The sequence below is a fragment of the Protomyctophum parallelum genome, assembly GCF_964188405.1.
Source record: "Protomyctophum parallelum genome assembly, chromosome: 16".
Lineage (NCBI taxonomy): Eukaryota > Metazoa > Chordata > Actinopteri > Myctophiformes > Myctophidae > Protomyctophum > Protomyctophum parallelum.
In genome coordinates, this window is record NC_139711.1 from 14,927,759 (window position 1) to 14,951,668 (window position 23,910).

The following is a 23,910-nucleotide window of genomic DNA, read 5'->3' on the forward strand; positions in this document are numbered from 1 at the left end:
AAAATATCGGATATATGTCAATGCAAAAGTCGTCTTTTGAGAGAGAGCTAGAGAGAGAGAGGGAGGGGGGCATGGGCCCTCGACACTGTTTGCGCGATAAAGAACAGTAGCCTATACATTCATAAGTGAATAATTATAGGCCTATACCTCATAGGCCTGGGATCCTCTTGTCTGAAGAAATTATAATCCAGTGAGTTTATCCAGTGAGTTAAACTATTCTGTGTGTGGCATCCATGCATGTGATCAATATCAATATACATTATTATAAAGTCTGTCCGTCATGTTTGTGAACAAGCGCCAGTGGAGGTGAGCTGGCTTAAAACTGATATGACTGGCCGACTTTCAAACACGCCATTCATTAGGCTAATGTGGTCTTCTATTTTTTATAGGGCTATTCATTTTCCAATGTGAATTGGATCGGCAGCACGCTGCTGTCTGCCCCCCCCCCCCCACACACACACACACACACTACACACATCGACCGACAGTCAACTGACTCAAGGAGCTCCGTAACAAAACAATTTCAATAGGCCTGCCGCCTACTGCAGGCATTACTACACTAAACAATGTTGGATTCGTACAGTGCAGAATGCAGATAAGCCTATGTTCTTATTATAATTGTGAGTTTGTTTTTTAACATGCAGCGCGAGTCCGCGAGAGCCGATCTACAAGCTCACAACCGTTGCACTTCGAGTAGAAGGCTGCCGAGTGAGCAGCCCCAATCGCGCATGATAGAAATATCCTAATGCATGCATTTAGGCATACAAGTGCACTCGGCTTTTATATATATATATATATATATATATATATATATATATATATATCATCTTTTTATGTGCTGATCGACCAATATGTTGGGGACACATGCCTACATATTTTATCTGAGATTTGGGAACAATTTATTGATTCAGCATGAAGACTAAAGCCTTCTGAATAAATCTATATGCAAGTGTATGCTTGCGTAGATTTCTCCGCCACCTAAAGAGGTCCCGTAGGATTTGGCGGAGTTTCCGACAAACCTACGTGAGTGTCAAGTTCACGGCCATTTCCATGAATTCCAAATTAATGTGGGAAATCCACGTAAATGCCTTTCCGCTAGCGTCACGTTATTATATCAGCGGAAACGCGTTGAAGAATCAGGACCATAGTGAGCATAGTGTTTATACCACAAAGGAGATCACTAAACAGTAGGCATGTAGCAGAGAGTGACACTTTTGCCCGGCTTATATTCAACGGTTAACTCCAAAAGTATCACCGGTATAGTAGCCTATAACAGTGGTTCCCCCAAATTGACACTCATTAACCCACGGACCCCCATTTGAAAATATAGGAGGGACCCCCCATAAGAGAAGATTTGTACAGCTTGCCCAGGCGGTGGCGTAACCGCCTGGGCACCCGACTGGTAATCCAGTCGCAGTGTGCCGCGGGTTCGACTCCCGAGCCCGACACGGCCTTTACTGCATGTCTTCCCCCATCTCTCTCCCGTTTCCTGTCAGCCTACTGTCTGTCCCTTCAAAAAACCAATAAAAGGCGTAAGCCGCAAAAAAAATATCTTAAAAAAAATATATATATAGATTTGTACGGCTCGAGCAGAGATTCACTGCTGAACCTGTTTAATTTCAAGGACCCCCAGTTTGACATGCATTAGTCTACGGGCCCCCATTGAATGGCTTTTCTATCTCTGGGACCCCCAATTTATATTGTAAAAGCAATGTTAATTGCACTCTGAGATTGTAAAATTTGGTTCCACTTGTACACTCTCAGAGTTACAGACCCATAAGGGTCCATTTGGTTCCAAACTATCATTTGGGGACCCCCTGGAACTCCCTCAATGACCCATGGGGGTCCCGGACCCCACTTTGGGAACCACTGGCCTATAAGAAGTATGTTTTGAGATAATGAGAAAATGAATCTCTACTTGTCACAGTCCGCTCCTCGGGCCGTGAACTTTGACTGTCCTTATTTATATTTTGGACTATAATATGTATTTCTGTCATTTATATGTATTATGCTCATGTATTCCTGACTGTTTTGGTTTTCTGTTATTCTGTTGTTGCCTTAGTTTTGTGTATCTTATTTTGTAGTATTGTTCCTAGTGTTTCCTGTCTTCCTAGTTACTGTTAGTTACCTTGTCTATCCTACCTTGTAATTTGTCAGTGTTTCCACCTGTGTCCTTTTAGTCCCCCAGCCTATCCTAGTGTTGATTGTATTTTGGTTCCACCTGTGCCCTGTTATCCTGTGTGTATTTAAGTCCTGTCTTTGCATTATGTTCTTGTTGGTTCGTAGTTCCCTGTTGCGTGAGTTCTTGTATTATAGTTCCAGAAGTTTTACCTGCCTTTTGCCCTTGTATGGAAGTTCCTGAGTTTTATTAATAAATATTCCTAAGTTTACCTGTTCTGCCTCCTGTCGCCTGCATTTGGGTCCTCGTTCCATCCATCCATCGTTCCAAAATATAATCAATCTATATTTAAATACTTCTGCTGCTGCTACTATATTGTTGCTACTACTATACCTCATATGGCTATTATAACTCGGCTATACTACTACTAGACACCCAGTTGTTTTAAGGTCAGGATGAAATCCTGCGTCAGTTTTTATTCTGTGATCAGTTTGCACACTTTTTATTTTGAGTAGTGCAACCACTCCAAGGAACAGCATTGTCCGTGTTCACCTATGTGGCCATGAGCACCAGTATATGACTATTAGTACCAGTAGGGGCGCTGTTTGCCAGAAACAGAGAGAGAGATAGTATTAGTGCTGCACTGTTGCCTGCTAATGAGAGAGAGAGGAGAGGAGGGGGGGAGAGAGGGGAGTTGCACCACTCAGTTCACACAGGTGTGATTTTTTTACTTTTATGAGCACTGTATGTGCTTCCATTGATTAACCCATTTAGACCTGAGGACGCATCCGTGTCACCTAGCTTTCAACTACTTTAACCATTATTTAAAAGTTCGAAAAATCGTGAAAACGTGGTGCAAATCTTTGAATGGGGGGGAGGGGTCCCTGGAACAACATATTTTCAGATGGGGGTCTGCAGACAAATACAGATAATTCTGTGGGTCCTTGACATGAAAATGTTTGCGCACCACTGATACGTTTTTCCAGAAAACTGTCAGGATTTGGAAGATATTTTGTAGAATCTGGTCTCAGATCTAAACCCTATTGTACGGCAGTACATGCATCCGGCGAGGCTCATTGCTGTGTTGTACCGCTTCTTAATATTTGGCCTTGAAATGTGTGCTCATGCTGGATGTCGTCCCACATGGAGCTGAGTGCCTTCTGCACAGTGCCTTCCTGAGCATATGACATTCATTTATGGTATTTTGAGGGTCCCTCCTATGTCCAGCTTGGAGGGTGTGTATTGTGTAAACACAAACATTGCGTAAAACACAAACACTGAAGACGAAGGTGAGGATGCAAATTCTGATTGGCCGGAATTACATGATGTATGATGATGTACAATGATAAGAGCACCCCTCACTTGTTTTTAATCACCCTCCTAAGCCAAAAGCATAAGCTGTAATCCTGGGCGCTATACTCTCCCTCTGCCAACCTGGGGAGAGCCCCAAACTGAGCTCATGCTTCCTTCAATGCATGAGGAGTGAGCAGACCGCTTCTTTTCACCTGACAGGGGTAGTTCCCCCGGTTGCACGTAGTGCAGACGCAGTTCCTTTCACCTCCATCAGGTGGTCAGGGGAGTCAGTATAGAGACCAGGATTACTGCATGTTTTACTGCATGTGTGAGGGTACCTACCCCTAGGCGACACAGGGAGAACATGCAAACTCCACACAGAAAGGCCCTTGTGCCAAACGTGCCTATAGGGTATGGGCGCTGATGACGCGGAGGAGAGAACTCGCCTCCAGCGCCCACAGCGAACCCATGGTGTCAGAACCCATTGTGTCAGGACCCGGGAGGGAAGACAGGAGACCCAGGCGTCTCAGAGCTGGACACACCGGGACCTTCTAGCTGCGAGGCGACAGCGCTACTGTGCCCCTCACTATGTTATTGTTGAGCACAAATACTACAATTATTATTGTCCGTTCTGAACCCTTCAAAGGATAGAGTATGTTGTATTCGTCAACTGGTAGGGGTGGCTTATACACAGTAAATAGTAGTGAGGCTATTACTGTGTGGCTCATCCAGTTCATAGAGAGAGTAGGTGTTCTCTCACCTTGATACAGTAGTATACTTGACTCCTTGCTCTACATTGTTAGTCCAATAATGTCTGTGTGTCCTTGGTGTACGTGTTCTAGGAAGGTGGCCTGAATATGGCTTCCTTCTCTCCACACACTCCAGAATTCCACACTAGTGGTGTCATTTACAGAATGTGCAACACGTATCACAGTGTTCTGGCAGCGCAGAGGCCTATGGTGCAGGCCAGGGTACACCATGTTCTTGTATTGATCAGTCTGGGCTAGCACTGAATAACTCCCTTCGTTTTCAGCTGAGTGGGAAAAAAGCAGTGCTCTCCCTCAAGCCTGTTTTATCCTTTGTTGCTCACTCACGCCGCTTCGCTGACGTGACGCATTGGGAGCTTGTAGAGCTGCTATTTTTGGCACAAAACACCGGCACGCAATGAAGTATATATCTCTATTTCTATCTATAAATGCAAAATGCTCTGTCTGTCTGTAACTCGAGGACGGTTCACCCCACCGACTTCAAATTCGACACACGCATGTCACATGCCAGGTGTGGAGTCGGTCGGACCCACAGTTGTCCAGAACCGCCACTAAAGGCCTCTGCCCGGGCTCTGGACAGGGTCCCAGCCCACACCCCCGCAGGGAGTGCTGACATCACAACACTCCATATTTGGGCATGCCTGACAAAGAACTCCATATATAGGAATAAAGTGACACAGACAGATACAGATTCAGAAATCTCCATATATGGTCATAAAAGGGACACAGACAGATGGGTGGAACGGGTATCTCATAGCCGGGTGGGGCACCTCAGGCTGTAGAACCGACACTGGTTTAATGTAGGCCTAAGTTTAAGTACAGTAGTTAAGTTCTCGGCACGTGGTTTCACGTGCCGAGTGCAAGCCGATGCAACTCGTGTGGGCTTGAAGGTCAACCATGTTTTCTGGGGGACGCCGATGTACACTGAAGCACAAAACAGGCACTATAGTTGAGCCATCTCGGTAAGAACGCACATATATATAAAGCGGTTATTTCAAAGCACTACAATGGGGCACAGACAAGAGAGCTAGCCTCCTCCAGTCTCTTGACCGCCCATTAGTTCACAGCGGGGGACGTGTTGTTGTGTTAAAATGTGCACATGGAACCACAGTGCTATGCTACCGCTAATCACAAAGATTGGATACACGACCCGGTCCCAAAAACTGAGTGATGGAAGATTAATCGGCAAACACATCGGTATCGGACCGGATTGACTGGATTAATCAATCGGACCGATTAATTAATGACAGCGGTTTCCTTATTTATATGTAATGTAGGATCACTGAATTAATATAATTATCATCAATCATTAATCCAGAGTGTATTTTAGCTGAGTGGTTATTTACTGAAGCCATATACTCCATCATAATATATGACAAACTGCCGATTTATTAGCGATATGAAGTGGCATGGCTTGTAAATATGTAATTTCCACTACTTTTGGAAGTCTTACTTCTTATATTCAAATTGGCGGCCGGCGGGCGGCCCAAGTCGCCACGCCCATGTCACCATGACTCAGCTTTCAACCATTTAAAAAATATGGAGCGTGTTGGCTAACCTCAATGTGTCACCATGGCACGCAGGTGCAAACAAATCAGCACATTTGAGCACATTTGGGCAAGTTGCTATGGCCGTTTTTAGCCCAAGGAGTGTTTTTGTGCAAAACTAATGCTTGGATGGATTCAGAATCATGAAAACCCCCTAGTTTGACACGTCACATGCTACTGAAAGCAGAATTAATTTGAGGTAATTTTGCCTTATTGTGCCTTAACAGGTTTTTGATGGTGTCCATATGGATTTGGGGCTCCCACATTTTTGCGATTTACATGGGGGCTCAATTTGTTTAATAACTCTCCTAGATGACCCCAAAAATGTTGTGTAATTGGCTGCCGACCCCCACCTGAAAATATGTTGTTCCAGGGACCCCCCCCCCCACCCCAGAGGCAAAGATTTGAGTTTAAAACGTTCGCTCTGAAAGAATATGTTATATTCAAAGAATTGCGGCCCATTTTCGCGATTTTTCTAAAATAGCAGATCTACAAATAGCAGTTTGTAGATCTGCTATTTTTCAAACGGTAAAGTATAACATAATCCTTAAAACACCAAAAGGGGTTCCCGTCCTGAATGTGGTTAAGTGTTTACCATGTTGGAGGTGAGTTCTAACCTCGATACTGAAGTAACCTCTGTCCACGTAGTCTCCTAGGAAGAGGTAGCGCGTGTTGGCGGGAGAGCCTCCTACTTCAAACAACTTCATCAGGTCAAAGAACTGGCCATGGATGTCTCCGCATACTGAGGACACAGAGCATAGATAGAACAATGGAAGGCTTCGTCAACACACAATGGCACTCGTGAGTGACTGTCACACAGTCACTCACGACAGATTCAAAGCATTATCTCTCAGGGCGCTACAAATCTATCTACACATCCTGTAAGTTCACTTAAGAAATACAACTAGTGTTGACTAATCATTACAAGTATTACTCTTATTTTGAAGAGGAAGTCTGTTTCGGTTGTAGCCTACATCCATGACAGACAGTTGTGTTTCAGATCATGATGCCGGGAGGGAGGGACTGACAGACTGGCACTGTAAACATTAGAAGTGATTAAACACATGCTTTTAGCCAAAGTTTATATATTTACCATATGAAAGCCATGCTGTGCATCTTTGACTTAAACAACGTACACACTTTGGAATATACGTTAAACATGGTGGAAGTGGAACGTCTACGGCGGCGGCAGCCAGCATTCGGTGAGTAATGAATTAATTGTAAAAGTATCACGCTGGTAAAATCAGCAGCAGCTGGCCAAAACATTAACATGCAGGTAGGCAGGCAGGCAGGCTATACAGTACAGTACTGTCACTCACTGTCACTGCCTGCAAGGATGTATTGGAACTGTTGGCCGCCGTGCCATACATTTTATAATAATAATACGATTTATATAGCGCTTTTCTAGGTACCCAAAGTCGCTTTACAGAAAGAAATACAGACATATTTATTAGAAAACAAATTAAAAGGTTTAAAAGGTTAAAAACTAGGAATAAAAATCAAAAGAGGGGCAAACAAGAAGGGTGTGTGTGTGTGTGTGTGTGTGTGTGTGTGTGTGGGTCCACCGTGCACTGTAGTGCAGGGACTTTTACCTGCGAGCTCCGCGGGTATCTGGTGCTTGCACACATGCAGCAAGCATACAAAGAACTATGATTAGCTTGTCTGACACTGAGATGAAGTTGAGAGAGCAGTCGCTGGGATATGTTTGTTTTAAAGTGATATACTATCCCGTCAAAGGGATAGTATATGGCATCGGGTGGGGGGGGTTTCGTTGGTGGCTTTGGGAGTCAGGTTCGTCAGGGCCCGATCGTGCGGTCACCCCCCCATGTTGTTCCGCCAGAGGGATCACGGTTGTACTGTTCATCATGCTGTCAATTATCTTTTAGCAGTGTTTCCCCAAACCTGCCCCCCAAAGAGCATTGTGGTGGCTGGCGCATAGACTGTAAAAAAAAATATGGACAAAGCGTTCCCCGGGTCTAACATGGACGTAAAATGAAGCCTGTTATTCCTGCACTGTAAGTCGCCATCTTTCTAGATCCGTTTGGGCCCAGCTGGCCATTGGCTGGCTCCGTTTGGCCCAGCTGGCCATTGGCTGGCCCAGACACGAGGCGGGACTTCCCCCCTTCTTCTTTTTATTTTGACTCGAGTGGGAGGGGAATCCCGATCATAGACTGTAACGGTAGCCACGCCCCTCAGAACATGCGCAACATTTTTTTAATAAATGGGGCCATAATTTTCCAAAAAGAATATTATGACATTAGAAATGAGACTTTAAACTAGTGACTGGAAGCAGAAAGTATTCATGACCATGTTTATTAAGGTAATACAGTCTAGGTGAAGTTGGGCCCAAATACATGGACTTCTATGGGGCTATGGGTTTTTCTGGGACCAATGACAGCGCCACAACAGGCCATTATATGAACTTTCAGGAGTTTCAGGCTTCACAAAATATCTGTCTGACTGCCCCCCTGGGCTGGCGGTGGGATGGAACGCATTTGTTTTGTTTACACGCACGCACACGCACACACACACACAGGAGCGGAAACATAAATATGCGTTTTGTATGTAGCCTACTCCAGGGAGTATCAATCAGGTATTGTGCACTCCAGGCTTTAATGGCGTTTGTGTATTCATTATAAGAATGTATTTGATCTATTTTTCGTTAATTCGCTCTTTACTGTGCATGGTGCAACAGTGCATGGTCATGGTCATGAAGTATGGGTCATGACCGAAAGAATAAGGTCGCGAATACAAGCGGCTGAAATTAGTTTTCTTCCACGGGTGGCTGGCATCTCCCTTAGAGATAGGGTGAGAAGTTCAGTCACATGAGAGACACTCGTGTTAAGGTCAATGTGTTAAGGTCAACTTTGACTGGCAACATCCCACTCACTTTCCAGTTTGAAGTCGCATCAAACAAAAAAAGAAATCTCGTATGACGTTTTAACGTTTCACATGGATCTCTGTGGGGTTCTCTAACCTAAAAAGGTCTGAGAACCCCAGCAATAAGCTGCTTATGTTGGCCTGTCTGTCTCTGTCTGTTTGACTGTCTCGCTTACTGTCTGTGTGCGCTAAATTATCTCAGCTGGAATTTATTCATGCATGTACACGTGCACACCAGATCAGTGGCCTTGTGGTTGAGTGTCTTCCCTGGGACTGGGAGGCTGGGGTTCAATCCCCAGTCGGGTCATACCAAAAACTAAAAAGAAAAATGGGACCCAGTATAGCCTCCTTGCTTGGCACTCAGCATCAAGGGTTGGATTGGGGTGTAAGTCATGTCCAGGGGGTGTACTTGTACATCAAGCTGCCTCACGCTACAGAAACAGTTACAAGTCACTTGCTAAAAATTGTAGTCCGTAACGTAATCCGAGTACCACAATGTAAAAAGTAGGGGGGTTTACTTTCAGTTACTTTTGGATTACTTTTAAGCAAAACTCTATTTAATTAGATAAATCAAGTTTTACCATTGATAACCAGAAAAGAATGCGTCTCAGCGGTCCAGGCACCTAGGCTGGTAAGCCAGTCTGGCAGTGTGCCGCAGGTTAGACTCCCCATCCCGACGGCCCTTACTGCATGTCACCTCCCATCTCTCTCCCCATTTCCTGTCAGCCTACTGTGATTCTATCCCTACAAAAAAATTAAGGCGAAATCCATAAAGAATATCTTTATTCTTTATATATATATTTATTGCTGTACAAATTGGTAGGCCTATTGGTAGTGCCATAAAAAATGGCACTTTAACAAATAAGTTCTCACATGACAGAGTGCAGACAGAGACAGACAGACAGACAGCAGACCTACCAACCTGCATGCATTTTGCATAGAAACCGCAATTCTAGGTCTCAGTACGCACGTACGAAATGCACGCATGGCTTCCTAACTAGCCAATTTAGCGTTGATGTTGTTCGACGCCCCGCTTGTGCTTATTCCTGAAACATAACTTTTTCAGGAGTAGGAACTAATTTTGCTCCTTATAAATCATGATATAGTAGCAGGAACACGCACGCACGCACACACACACACACACACACATATTCATTGCATTATCTCTCATTACACTCGCTCCCATCATCAACCTGGTCCTGACTCCTGGCCCACCCCGCCCGCCCCGCCCCGCCCCGCCCCATCCCATCCCAACCACCCCTCCCATGAAGGCTGCCATCACACACGTACAGTACCTGTGACGGGAGCCTCGATTTCCAGCATGGTGCGTTCCTGGCGCAGAATGGCGGCCCCCTCGTCGATGATGCGCAGCGCCACCGCCTCCTCCAGGCGGCCCTCCTTGGTGAGGTGGGCTTTGAGCAGGTCCACCCGCGGCCGGCCCTCCGCGTCAAACACCTCCTTCATGGACAGCCGGTGGGCCAGGGGGAAGGGGACCGCTGTGGGCGATATGTGGACAGTGAGAATGGGCTCTGGATGCAGAGGGCGGGGCCGCTCACCCACTACTTCCTTCCCAGGTGTTACCGATGGTGTTAATTTTTTTCCGCACATTTTACTCTTAAGTCTTGGTCTTTTGAATAACACAATTTTGTCTCAGTCGACTATAAAATCTTTGCCTTTTAGTATTTTCGTCTTAAATTCTGTCTTAACAGTTTGACTGCGGAAAACGATTTACCAGACTTTTAATCAACCCCCCTTCACTGCCGAGATTGTTGTATTACCTTTAGAGCATACGCTGACTTATTTGGGCTTTTAATCCGCGAAAATCGAGCGAAAAAAGCTTCCCCCGTTTGTTATGAACGGCCGGACCACCCGCCATCTTGGTACAGACGCCATCTTGGAAGACGCAGCACAGGAGCCTCCTCCATGAGGCGTTGAACCCCATTCGTTTGTATTGGCCTCAATTTCCCAGAAGCCCTAGCAGCCCACAGCATGTGACGATTTCCGGTTTCATCATCCAAACAGATGCATCTACTCTCTTTCTCCGCGGCGATGAAGGATTTTCTATTTATTTTTTACATTGCAGCGGATTAAACACATAAAACAAAAGTCGCGTATGTCCGATATGGCAGCGACATTAACCTGGAGTAATCCATTCAAAGCACGGAAACTGTTAATGCAATGTTAATTTTTCCAGAAGAAATTTAGTCTTATACAATAACACACCATTTAGTCTTATACAATAACACACCATTTAGTCTTAGTCCTATTTAATCTTCTGAAATTGTGTAGTCTTAGATGACTAAATCTTTTAGTCTTTTAGTGTTAGTCAACAAAATGAACACTGGTTACTGATGATACATACTAATTCAGGCTCTGTTCCATTCAATAGTTCTCAAACTTGAAGGACAGCCGTAACTACAAATGGAACTAAATGGACCCTTACGGTTACGGGTACATTTAGTTCCATTTGTACCCAAACCCAAAAAAAGGGGCCCAAGTTCTTTCCAAAATTGCGCGTGTGCATAGACCCCGTTGATGGAGGGGTACGGACATTTTGAGAAAAGACGAGAACACAAGAGACCATGAGAGATGAAAGAGAGACAGACAGCAGAAGGGAATGACGAAGAGAGAGAGAGGGGGGGGGGGGGGGGGGTAGGAGAGGGGATGGATTAGTGGAGATGGAGGGTTTCCGGAGTGGATGGGGAAATATTGGGGAAATGCATAAATGGATATATGATGGACAGGGAGGAATTTATAGTGTAATAGAAAAGGGGGAGAAAAGTAAACAATATGGGAGGCAGTAGGTGGAAAGGGAGTCTGAGAGAGAGAGAGAGGTTTATTATGCCAAGCACATTCATTGATATTTCCCATTTTCTTCAACGAGCTTGTCAATAGACATCAGAAACACTCAATCATCACCATGATCCTGAACTCAATGCATGCACATAATTTGTGTTACATGCATGCTTGTGCCTACACACTGTGTGTGTGTGCGTGCGTGCGTGTGCATTCTGTCTGGGGTGTTATGGAAACAGGCAGGTTGAATAGAGGGGGGGGGGGGGGGGGGGGGCTGCCAGAGTTCTTATCAGGGGCCTGCCTGCCTCTGTGTGTCCCTCCATGGCTGCTTGTGTTCTGCAGTACAGTGTAGTGTCTCTCTGCCAATGTGTGTCCCTCTCTCTCTGCTTGTGTTCTGCAGTACAGTGTAGTGTCTCTCTGCCTCTGTGTGTCCCTCTCTCTCTGCTTGTGTTCTGCAGTACAGTGTAGTGTCTCTCGGCCTCTCTCTCTGCTTGTGTTCTGCAGTACAGTGTAGTGTCTCTCTGCCTCTGTGTGTCCCTCTCTCTCTGCTTGTGTTCTGCAGTACAGTGTAGTGTCTCTCTGCCTCTGTGTGTCCCTCTCTCTCTGCTTGTGTTCTGCAGTACAGTGTAGTGTCTCTCTGCCTCTGTGTGTCCCTCTCTCTCTGCTTGTGTTCTGCAGTACAGTGTAGTGTCTCTCTGCCCCTCTCTCTGCTTGTGTTCTGCAGTACAGTGTAGTGTCTCTCGGCCTCTCTCTCTGCTTGTGTTCTGCAGTACAGTGTAGTGTCTCTCTGCCTCTGTGTGTCCCTCTCTCTCTGCTTGTGTTCTGCAGTACAGTGTAGTGTCTCTCGGCCTCTCTCTCTGCTTGTGTTCTGCAGTACAGTGTAGTGTCTCTCTGCCTCTCCGCCTCTGCTCTGCAGTCATGTCTTTCTTACATAATGAAGGCCCCCGGGGTGCTGCTGGAGAGGGGGGTTGACTGGCGACGCCAGTGATACAGCAAGAGTGCACAGCTGCACGTGAGGAGGTATGCGTGAGCGCACACACACACGCACACACAAACGCACACACACACACACACACATGCACACACACTGACACACATGCACGATGCACACACACACACACACACACACACACGACACACTTGCCGCGTGCCACACACACACACACACACACACAAACCCGCTCGACAAACCCTGGCGCAAATTTGGAGACAAAAACAAAAAGCAGAAGTGCACTAGCGCATGTGCCACACAATGGCGTTAATACGCATGATTGCATGTGTGCGTGGACACACACTCACGGATGCACTTACTGTAAAGCGCGCACGCGTGCACACACACACACACACACACACACACACACACACACACACATTACGCACATGCACGGTACGCACACACACACACACACACACACACACACACACACACACACACACACATGCACACACACACACACACACACACATGCACACACACCACACATGCATGCTCACAAAAAGGTATTGTGCAGAATCCACAGAGTCTGTTGAAGCCCCATCAGTGGTAACACACATAATGGCCTAGATTACACTCTGAAAACTAGGGCTTGTCTCTCTACCCCCGCCCCTCCTCTCTCTCTCTCTCTCTCTCTCTCTCTCTCTCTCTCTCTCTCTCTGTCTCTCTCTCTCTGTCTCCATCTCTACCCTACTCTCTTCTCTTCTTCAGTCGTTCTAGGTGAATCAATATATGGTTTAACCCCAGAAACATTGATACAGAAGGTTTTTCAATGGATCCTGGTAGTATTAAATAACATACTAAAAGTCTAGCAAAGTTTACTCCCCAGAAAGCCGTCATTTTTAAGATTGCGTCCCAGACAGAATTTAAAATGGTCATATCTCAAATGGGAAATTTGCAAAGTATTTCTCAATTTATTCTAGTACCTCTGGACATGCTTAAGAACATACTACAGATTTCTGAAAATATTCCCAAATATTCGCCATTTTGGACACCATCTTGAAAATTAAGCCTTTCCCAAAGATTTTCCTAGATTGTTATGTTCATAAGCATGTCCACCAGTACCAGAATCAAGTGACAAATCATTAATATAAATATTTTCTATTGAGATATACAGTATAGCCAATTTAACCTTGGCTGGCTTCCACAGCTGCCATGTCGGACGCCATCTTCAAAATGAAGCCTTTCCTGAAGGTAGATTTTGGTAGATTCTGTGTATGATCATAAGCATGTCTGGAGGTACCAGAATCAAGTGAAAGTTCTTTTGTATAATTTTTTTCCTATTGAGATATACAGTATAGATATACAGTATAGATATACAGTATAGCGGCACCGTCTGCCATTTTGGACACAATCTTGAAAATGAAGCCTTTCCGGAAGGTGTACCTTCCTAAATCTTTTGTATGTTCTATTGCATGTCTACAGGTACTAGAATCAAGTGAAAAATCTGTTGTATATATTATTTTTTTCAATTGAGATAAACAGTATAGCCGTGTATAAGCTTATAAGCCTGCCATTTTAACTTTTAATTTTTGACTTTCCCGAAAATATATTTTCCTAAATTTGTATGTCCAGAGGTACTAGAATAAGTTGAAAAATACTGCAAATGTTTTACCATTTGAGATATATGACCATTTTAAACTACGGTCTGGGACGCAATCTTGAAAATGACGGCTTTCTGCAGGGGAGTAGATTTTGGTAGACTTTTAGTATGTTATTTAGCATGCCTAATACTACCAGAATCCATTGAAAAAACTTTTGTATACATTTTTTGGGGGTTAAGTGATATCTTTTCATAAATTGACTCACCTAGTCCATCTGGTTCGCCTACTGACATGTCTCTCTTTCTCCTGTCTTCCTCTTCGGTGAAATCCTTTTTTGGACAAAAATGCCTGACTGTACATTGTGCTGTTTGCATTTATGTTGCCTAATAACATATTCAATCAAAACCTCCATCCCTCCATTTCTCTCTCTCCCTCTCGGTCCGTCTTATATCTTTCTATTCCCTCTCTTTCTCTTATACAGGTATATAATTATCTCCCTCTTCCTCTGTCTCTCTTTCTGGCCCCTTGTCCCCTCGTCACAAACACACACATGTAGCTTTGGTTTTACCAGAACCGTCCATCTGAACCTTTTACTGCATTTGAATTCTATAATCCTCTAAAGAGGAGGATTTAAAGGGCTGTAGTACACACAGCACAAATGAACAGACTTTATAGATATAGACGGTAGAGAAGAACCTCATATGATTGGAACTTGCTAACTTGCTAGCTGCATTATTTGTGTGTGTGTGTGTGTGTGTGTGTGTGTGTGTGTGTGTGTGTGTGTGTGTGTGTGTGTGTGTGTGTGTGTGTGTGTGTGTGTGTGTGTGTGTGTGTGTTTCTTTTACATTTTTTTTACACATTACGTTTTTTCTTCCTTTTTTAAGAGCCATAAAAAAAGCATCAATTGTGGAATCAAAATGGATTCTGTTATCCATCCACATAAATGTTGCCTCAATCAGGCTAATGATAACAGATACCATTTCCATCAATACCATTAACACAGGCATACTCCATATAGCATATTTGTGGTTCACAGACCAATTGTTATGGGTCCCGACTCGAGTAAAAAATTTCTACTCCTATATTTCAAAAGATTTTTTTTTAAATGAAAACAATATTAATAGTTTAATGTAAATAATTGTATACATTTTAAAACAAACAAGCCCGACAGCACACCACGCGTCTGAGTCCCGTTCCTCTGACAGTCTTTGCTCCCAATCTCTCTACCCCTGTTTCCTGTCCATCTCGACTACAAATAAAGGCAGAAAATCTACAAAAAGTATTACAAAGTTAAAATAGCAAGCTCGGGCTACAAGCTCGCAACGTGGCGCGAAGCGACGTGTTGAGAGGTAACTGAGTTAACTGTGTTGGCCCTAAGACAATGGGGCTCGTAGGGCGTATGTGGAATTCAGCCCTACCAACAGTCATTAAGACATGCAAATCCCTTGAGTCCTTCAAAACCGCTCTCAAAGGGCACCTACGGACGGCTGCAATTCAAAACTGGCCCCCGTAAAATCTGAATGCCCCACCCACCCCTTTTCCCCTCACTGTATATGTTTTTTATCCCCATTTTTACCTCCTCTATGATGATTTCCTGTTTTTGGCTATATAGAAGTGTTTATTTTGTACTAAATGTTATGATGAATTGAACATGGTGGACCCTATTGTAAACAAGTGTAATGCTTTATAGTGTCGTCCACATGCAGTTAACAGTTTTGTATTGAAATGTACTGTAAGTCTCCTATCTGTTAATGAATTCTTCACTCAATCAATCAATCAAACAAACACCATTTTGGAAAGAACTTGGGGCCCTTCCATAGAATCCCTATACTTCCTTCACAGGTGTTACCAATATATATAGTCACTCCGTTGGTCTATTCTAATCTTTAATGTGCAAGCATCTACTCACCCACTAGATGGCAGCTGTGACATCCCCTGGCATCTGCAGTTGGTCTATTTTATTACATGCGAATGCGATGCGTCAAATATGTTTAGATTGTATAAACTGTACTGACGTGCCACTTTATTTCTTGTTATGAGTTGAGATTTAGTTATAACTGTATATAATGAGTTTTACACTATATCATCAATCAAAGTACTAGGCTATATACCACTGCCGATCCACAAGCTCACACCACGACGCATGCAAGCTTGAAACTTGTTTATTCTAATTGAATTGACCCAGTTTTGCGTCTTTTGCTAGTGCTGTAATCAATTAATCATTGCGTTCACACTACCATTCATTGTCAGAGGAAGCCGCTAGTGGATAATCATCAGCAACGGAAAACATGGTTTGTTGGTCACATCTGGTCAAATTGTCTCCAAATGCTCTCTGCTGCCTCCAGGTGGGCAGGGAGTCCTCGACGCAAGGTACGCAACGCAAGCAATATGGTTGCGTAGGCTCGGGATCAGATCTCAATCCGACGGAACGAGACAGATCACGTAACTGACGTGACGCAAGGGGAGAAATTTCTCTCACCTTCCGTTGCGTATGTATTCTTGCGTCGATTACGTTCGATTCTGCAAGGCACTTTACTGGGAACACTCTGCTACACCAGTGGGTCTGAAAGTGTCCTTGAGTGTGTTCCAAATGGACCCGTACAGGTCTGTAACTCTGAGAGTGTACAAATGGAACCAAATGGACCCATTTGTACACTCTCAGAGTTATAGGGCTCCTTGAAATAAAAAACTTTGAGAACCACTACACTTAGACTGGGACAGACCTATGCTTTTTATGGCATAGCATAGGCAGCTCCCGGCAGGATCCGCCGGCAGAAACTAGACGCAGCTGCAGGACATGAGACTAATTAATTAAAGTGTGTGCGTGTGCGTGTGTGCGCGTGTGTGCATCAATTTAACAAAGCTGCAGACGATCAGTAATCAGCAGGGAGAGAGCGACATTAGCGCTGCTGTATGTCAAATTGAAGCGGCTACTGCACGCTAAATGGAACAGAGCCTTAATTAGTATCATCAGTAACACCTGTGAAGGAAGTAGGGAAGCGGCCCGCAAGTAAGAAGAGATTGCCAGACAGTGGCCTTGTGTTTAGAGTGTTCGCCCTGAAACTAGGAGGTCGGGGTTCGATCCCCGGTCGGGTCATACCAAAGACTGTAAAAATGTGACCCAATGCCTCCCTGCTTGGCACTCAGCATCAATGGGGTGGATTGGGGGGTCAAGCGCTGCGCACGCTGCGGCTCACCGCTCCAAGAGATGGGTCAAATGCGGAGAACAAATTTCACTGCGGTAACGTGTGACTAATCGTACGACTTTGACTTTGATTGCCTGTATACAGTATGTATACCCAGACAGTAGAGTCAAGAAAGCGCCTAGAGCAGGCGTCGCTTCCTGGCAGAAGTGGCAAGATGCCGCCTAGAGCAGGCGTCGCTTCCTGGTCGATGGAAATGACGAGCGCGAGCGGCTTCAACTTGCAGCTGAAGGTGCAGTTGCACCCATAGAGCCTATAATAGATTTCATCTGAATACCTGTATAAGTGGCCTCCACCCTGAAGGTGGGTCAGGGTGGTTTGTTTCTCATTGGTTCATAACAGGGTGTGCAGAGTGCTATATGATTCATAACAGGGTGTGCAGACAGACTGCAGAGTGCTATAGGATCATTGGTTCATAACAGGGTGTGCAGACAGACTTCAGAGTGCTATAGGATCATTGGTTCATAACAGGGTGTGCAGACAGACTGCAGAGTGCTAGGTCATTGGTTCATAACAGGGTGTGCAGACAGACTGCAGAGTGCTAGGATGGCCTTCTGTATTCATACTTTTAGACGTCTACTCTGCAGGCCTCATGGTTCACAGAACAGAAGGCACAGAACAAGGCTTGAAAGGGAATGCATGGTCATTGGTAGCCAGTGGTGGAAAGTAACTATAAGTGCATTTACTTAAGTACTGCACTTAACCCCTCGTTGAGTTTCTATGGTCCATGTTTTGTATCTCCGTTTTGCATTGTGTGTTTGCTGCTGTTCTCTGTGTTTAGCTACAGTGTATTTAGTTTTATTCTTCTGTACACTCACTGCATAAAGTGAATGGCAAATCAAGTGGCAAAGTGATTAGCAAAGTGAGTGCTGAAGTGAGTTTAACGTCATAATTAATGCAATCAGATAGGACTTTTCTGTTTGGATGTATGGGCTGTCAAGGCCAGGAAGTAGTTTTTTGCCAATCAGTAGGCGTTCCCACATAGCTTCTGGGTACGATGATACTATACCATAGTACTTTTACTCAAATTATTTGAGAACTATAGTAACTATATTACGGAGGTCTTAACGAAGCCCTTTTTTCAAATTTACAAATTAATTATTAATAATTAATTTTTTAGTGCATTACAATTTCCCATCGACTTACATGGAAAATGCAAAAATGCAAAAGTATTTTTCCCTCAGTAGGCGCGCGCACACACACACACACACACACACACACACACACACACACACACACACACTAAGGCTGTCCCCGAACATTCGGGGTTCGAACCTTCTCTCGTTAGGGTTGGCACTCGAATCTTAATTAATGGGCTTGAACGGGAGCGTACCTATGTTCCCCAGGTTCTATGTTCCCCACTCAACTAAAAAAGTGTTAAAGGTTCCCTATGTTCCCCATTTTCCTCTAAAAAAAGGTTCTATGTTCCCCGCTCACCCAAAAATGCAGGAAATATTCATTTTGAATTTCAAATTATTAATATCATCTCTAAACACACATAACGGAACATAATGGGGAGAAATTACTATCAGAAACCTGCCCTTTGGGTGACACCCTGGTGGCCATCTTGGTGGTATAGACTAGAGCAGTGGTTTTCAACACTGAGTCCATTATTGTCTTCACCAGGCCAAAGGCATGTGGATAGTGTATGTTTTGAGGATAGTGTTTGCCACTACCTGCATTGCACGACATTTATATAAATAAATGTCACCCTCTTTTACATGCCCCAAAGTATTTAATCAAAATACAACTTTTGAAATGCAAAAAGTTGGTTTTGCCTGTTTTCTTTCTGTCAACTTTCAAAATAGACTCACATTGTGTTCTCGGCTATATTCATTCATATATGGGGGCATTCCCGGGGATTAAGCTACAAATTTAGATGGAAGCTAATTAAAGTGGGTCATGTTTGCATGTTTGGAATTGTAACAGCTGAAATCAATAAAAGGGGACTTTTACAGTGCTTTCCTAATCATTAAAGGACCACTTCACCACTTTTCAACATATCTTCATATAATAGGTCCTCTAATAATCATGAAAAACGGCGCATTTTTTTCCTACTCTGTCTGTGTCTTATAGGAGGGCTGTGGGCAGTTCAGAAACCGTCCTCCAGTGACATCATTGATGGAGAATACAAGCTAATAGAAACTGCAATCTTTCTAGTCCTGAAAAGTTGCAATCATTATCGTTCTTACAATAATGATCTTGTTTAAAAAGAAACTGCCTAATGATGATGTCACTGGAGGACGGTTTCTAAACTGCCCACAGCCCTCCTATGAGACAGACTGAGTAGAACAAAATCGTGCCATTTTATCATGATTATTGAGGACCTATTATAATGAAGATAGGTTGAAAAGTGGTGAAGTGGTCCTTTAAGGGAACACTCCTGCCTACCAGTGACATCATTGACATCATGCAAGGCACATTTGTGCACCAACAGCTGAGACAGTTATGTAGAGAAATCTGACAGGCATTCAAAAGGAACTCAAATGTGATGTTAATGTCCTGTAAGTGACTTAGAAATACAACTAGTGTTGACTAATCATTACATGTCGCTCTTATTTTGAAGAGGAAGTTCTGCACAGGAAGTCCGTTTCAGTTGTAAACAAGCTACTATGATACTTTCTCAAAGTTAAGGGGGGGTTCGGAGCTCAAAGGTTATTTTTAAAATTCATTAGAAACGAATGGTTCAACGGTTCGCTCGAAAATTCCTGACGAAGGTTCCAGTCCTAAAAACAGGGCTAGGGTACAGTCTTAACACACACACACACACACACACACACACACACACACACACACACACACACACACACACACACACACACACACACACACACATCATGCTATTCTCTGTAGGATGCAGTGATATACTGTACACTACAGTAGTACTTCTAAACTGCACTGTTACTGTTACACAATTGCTGACCATAAGAAACAGTGTGTGTATGCATGCGAGAGAGAGAGAGAGAGAGATGGAGAGGGTAGCTCTGCAACAGTGAGAGCAGCATGAAAGTAGGGCAGGTATGAGGACAAGTGGAGAGGAGCTGAGCTTGGGGAGAAGACTATAGTTGGGAAACTATAGCCTACTTGGCATTTAGGGAGCGGAGGTATGGGATCTACGCAGGGCCAACGTGGCCTTGGAGCTGACACATCATGAACAACTGATTGGATCACATTTAAAGAGGAATGGCGGGAGAGAGTTGAGCTTAAGAGATGGGTTAGATAATAGGATGTTATTAAGATCAGATTGTGACAATCACAATAGTGATTCAATTCACATATTGTGTTGTGATGTTCTGATTGAGCTAGCTTGACTCGGCTAGTCGGTTGATGTAAGCAAACAAGACACTTAAAGATACAAAAATGTGTGTATCTTGGTGCCAGTGTTGCATTGGTCATTGCACGCAGTCTCACGCTGCCCCGCAGGAGCATGCGTGCACGCACATGCACCAATACCATAGACTAAAAACAACTTCAAGTTCACACCTCAACAAAGTTTACAAAGGCTGCGGACTGCAGCCTTTGTGTCGCACCAGCGGAAATTAACCTAGGAGTCTGGTGAACAATAAAATTAAGTTTAATTTAATCAACCATCATTATCAACCATAATGGAGGGTGCACTGTTCCACAGTCCAGAAATCGTATTCTACCAAAAATGAAAGACTAAGACTAAAGCCTGACCCTGCTGAACTGAATGCTATCAGTGCTATCAGTGCTAGAAAGAAGACGAAAAGGGCAGAGTACAACATTTGTTGTTTTTCTTCTTTGTAATTATTAGTTCGGCCCAAAATATTGTGTTTGTTGCATGATTTGTCACGATATGAGTTGGCTTTCTCCGCAACTTAGATAGATAGATAGATAGATAGATAGATAGATAGATAGATAGATAGATAGATAGATAGATAGATAGATAGATAGATAGATAGATAGATAGATAGATAGGCCTAATGATAATGAGATAATAATGATAAAAGTTGCATGATCAGCCAAAAAATAAATAAAAAATAGATTTGTTCTGAGGGAGAACCTATGAGAAAATATATGACAGCTCATGGGTTTTCAGCCAAATCACCTAAATTTGTTTGGGCTGGCCTCAGAGCCTAACTGGGGCACAATCTGATCACAATTATGTTGTTGTGTAAGTCCTCCCTAATGGCTAAAGTTAATTGTCATTTTTTAGCAACAAAGGGAACACTACTCCCTTTCAAATGGCTAGTAGGCTACAGGTCGGGACAAGTCCCAGTAATCGCTGACGGTCTGTATGAGGACATTTTCATGACTTATAGAGACACACGGGGACTACAAATTTCACGCCCCCAAATGAGACAGCGGTCCCACTTCTGGTCCGTTTCAACTGTGTACTGCAGCTGCCAATGCAATCCCTATGAGGGGCATGATAAAATACCCTCATTTCACTGGTTCATTACTGAGGCTGTAGCGATTTCTTTTGTGTTCTAATAAAGTGTCCCATATGTTTGATTTGTCCTTTTCAATGTCTCAATATACAACCCACAATGTACTATAAAATACTCCATCAGTTTGTGAAAAGTGCTAGCATTGTAAATCTCAAGTCAAAGTGGTTGCACAGTATATATGTCACGGTTGCATCCCTTGAGGTTTTCCATACCCAGATATATTTGTTATATTTCGTTTTATATGCTATGTATTTATTGAAAATGATCTAAACAGCATCTTGCAAGACTATTATTAATACTCACCTGGAGAATTCACTAGGTAGTTGAAAATGTCAGGATGTCACTCCTCCATTTAGCTGGGTTATTTTCCCATGCAACTATTCAGCCAAGTTAATTATACAACAAGTTGACAGCGGTGAAACACACCGAAATATGTTCAAAATATAGACATGAATAACAAAGTCAGTCGGGATCAGGATGTATATTGAGAATTCCACTCTTCAAAGTCGGCGCTCGTAGCCTCGTAAAGGCTAAAGCGACAGGTTCTCTGTCTGCCGTCTCCCCTCTGCTCTGTTAACATTATGGGTAACTCATTCAAGTGGTAAATGAAATGTGAAATACATGCAGTACACCGTACTGCATTACACCGTTCCAACGGACCAGAAGTGGGTACACTGTCTCATTTGGGGACGTGAAATTTGTAGTCCCCTTGTGTCTCTATACTGTGAGTGACAGGATTGCAGATGTCACCCATTGTACGTCTATCCTGTTTGTACTATCTGTCATCGCAAAGTTAAGGTTAGATACCTAAGAAGTATACCCGAGGTATCTACCTTTGTCCAGGTAGCCACAGACATACAGACCGCTTTTGATTCATTTGCGTTAATTCAAGAATACAAATATATTATTAAGCAATATTACACGAGAGGGTGTGGGTTAACGTGATTATTGCCACGACAGTGATGCGGTCAGGAACGAGACGAAGTCGAGTTCCGCACTCACGGTCGCCCCTTTTCCATCTCGCCCCACTACTCTATACCTAGCTGTAAATAACAGACATAATTCATGTTGGTGATTATATAAAATGTATTATCATATTAATTTATCATTGTTAAGTTCACTCTGTATATATCCACAGGCATAATAGCATAATTGTAGCCCATGTTTTGTAATGGCATCATCATGCTATTATGCCCTATGCCTATTAAGTTAATTTACCTTCTAGCAGTTAATTTCGTTTTATTAAATGTAGCCGCTACATGGAAGAAATGTGTAAAAATAAAACGAAATTAACTAATAGAAGGTAAATTAACTTAATTAAGCAGTCACCGTCTCTGTCTCATGTTATTCTTTCTTAGTATAGAGATCGACTACTATACAATCAAATAAATCTGTATACAAGATAATTTAACATTTCAGAGAGGGAGGGAAATACTAAATTAACTGTTAACTATAACACATTTTGCGGGGGCGAGTTGGTAAAGGGGCTGGTATTCAACGCAGGACTGTACGTCGGACCAAACACATGCACCCACATTGGATTACTCCCATACCACGTTTCAAAAACACAGTTCTGAAAAAATCGTGTGCAGTGAGGGGCGCTCTCATCATCATACATCACATTCCGCGCTCAGCCAATCAGCTGAGCACATTCCGCGCTCAAACGGACAGACAGACACACGCTGTGCATGGCGCCCCTCAGAAACTGTTCATGCATGTACTGTACTTACATTATACTAGAGGGGGGGAAACCCTCAGCCGGGGTGGGGTTTTCCCACCCCTCGAGTATTATGTAAGGGCAAAACATAGCCGCCATGGAGATATGCTCAATAGCGAGGCATTCATTTACTGATGCGTGCAAGTCATGCAGTGAAAATTAAACTTCACAAAATGACTGGAGCAGATGGAAGCATGTCTAAATTAAAGCCCATATGGTCTATGCAGTATGCAGTGGTGTGAAGTAACTAAGTACACAAGTACTGTACGTACGTACAATTTGTACTTTACTTGAGTATGTCCAATTATAAATACTTTTACTTGTAATATACAAGCTTTTATATTACGGGACTCAGTGCCACGCTATGAGCTTGTAGATTTGCTATTTTTCAACAGCTAAAGTGTAACATAATGCTTAAAACACGAAAAGGGGTTCCCATCCTGAATCTGTTAAAGGTTTTATGACATTCATTTTCATTTATTTTTCTTTTTCTTTTTTCTTTTAGGTTTTATGACCTCAATTACACCCAAAAAACCTGAACTTTGAACATTCAGTGGATTTTCTGTGGTCTGAAGTTTTCTTTGGGGTTTTTTGGGCCTTTTGAGCTACAATGAAAACAGGCAACACAGTGAAACAGT

General features: G+C 43.5%; 1 protein-coding gene across 1 annotated transcript in view; it reads right to left on the bottom strand.

Annotated features, from left to right (window-relative positions):
* ppp3cb (protein phosphatase 3, catalytic subunit, beta isozyme) overlaps positions 1–23,910 on the bottom strand; it is a gene marked incomplete at its 3' end in the record, with an annotated part of 52,782 nt that overhangs the window by 18,444 nt on the left and 10,428 nt on the right. Inside the window, exons 2-3 of the mRNA XM_083785378.1 lie at positions 9,902–10,102; positions 6,344–6,468 (exon numbers count right to left, since the gene is read on the bottom strand). Coding sequence (XP_083641504.1) covers positions 6,344–6,468; positions 9,902–10,102 — 326 coding nt within the window. The remainder of the gene's footprint in view (positions 1–6,343; positions 6,469–9,901; positions 10,103–23,910) is intronic.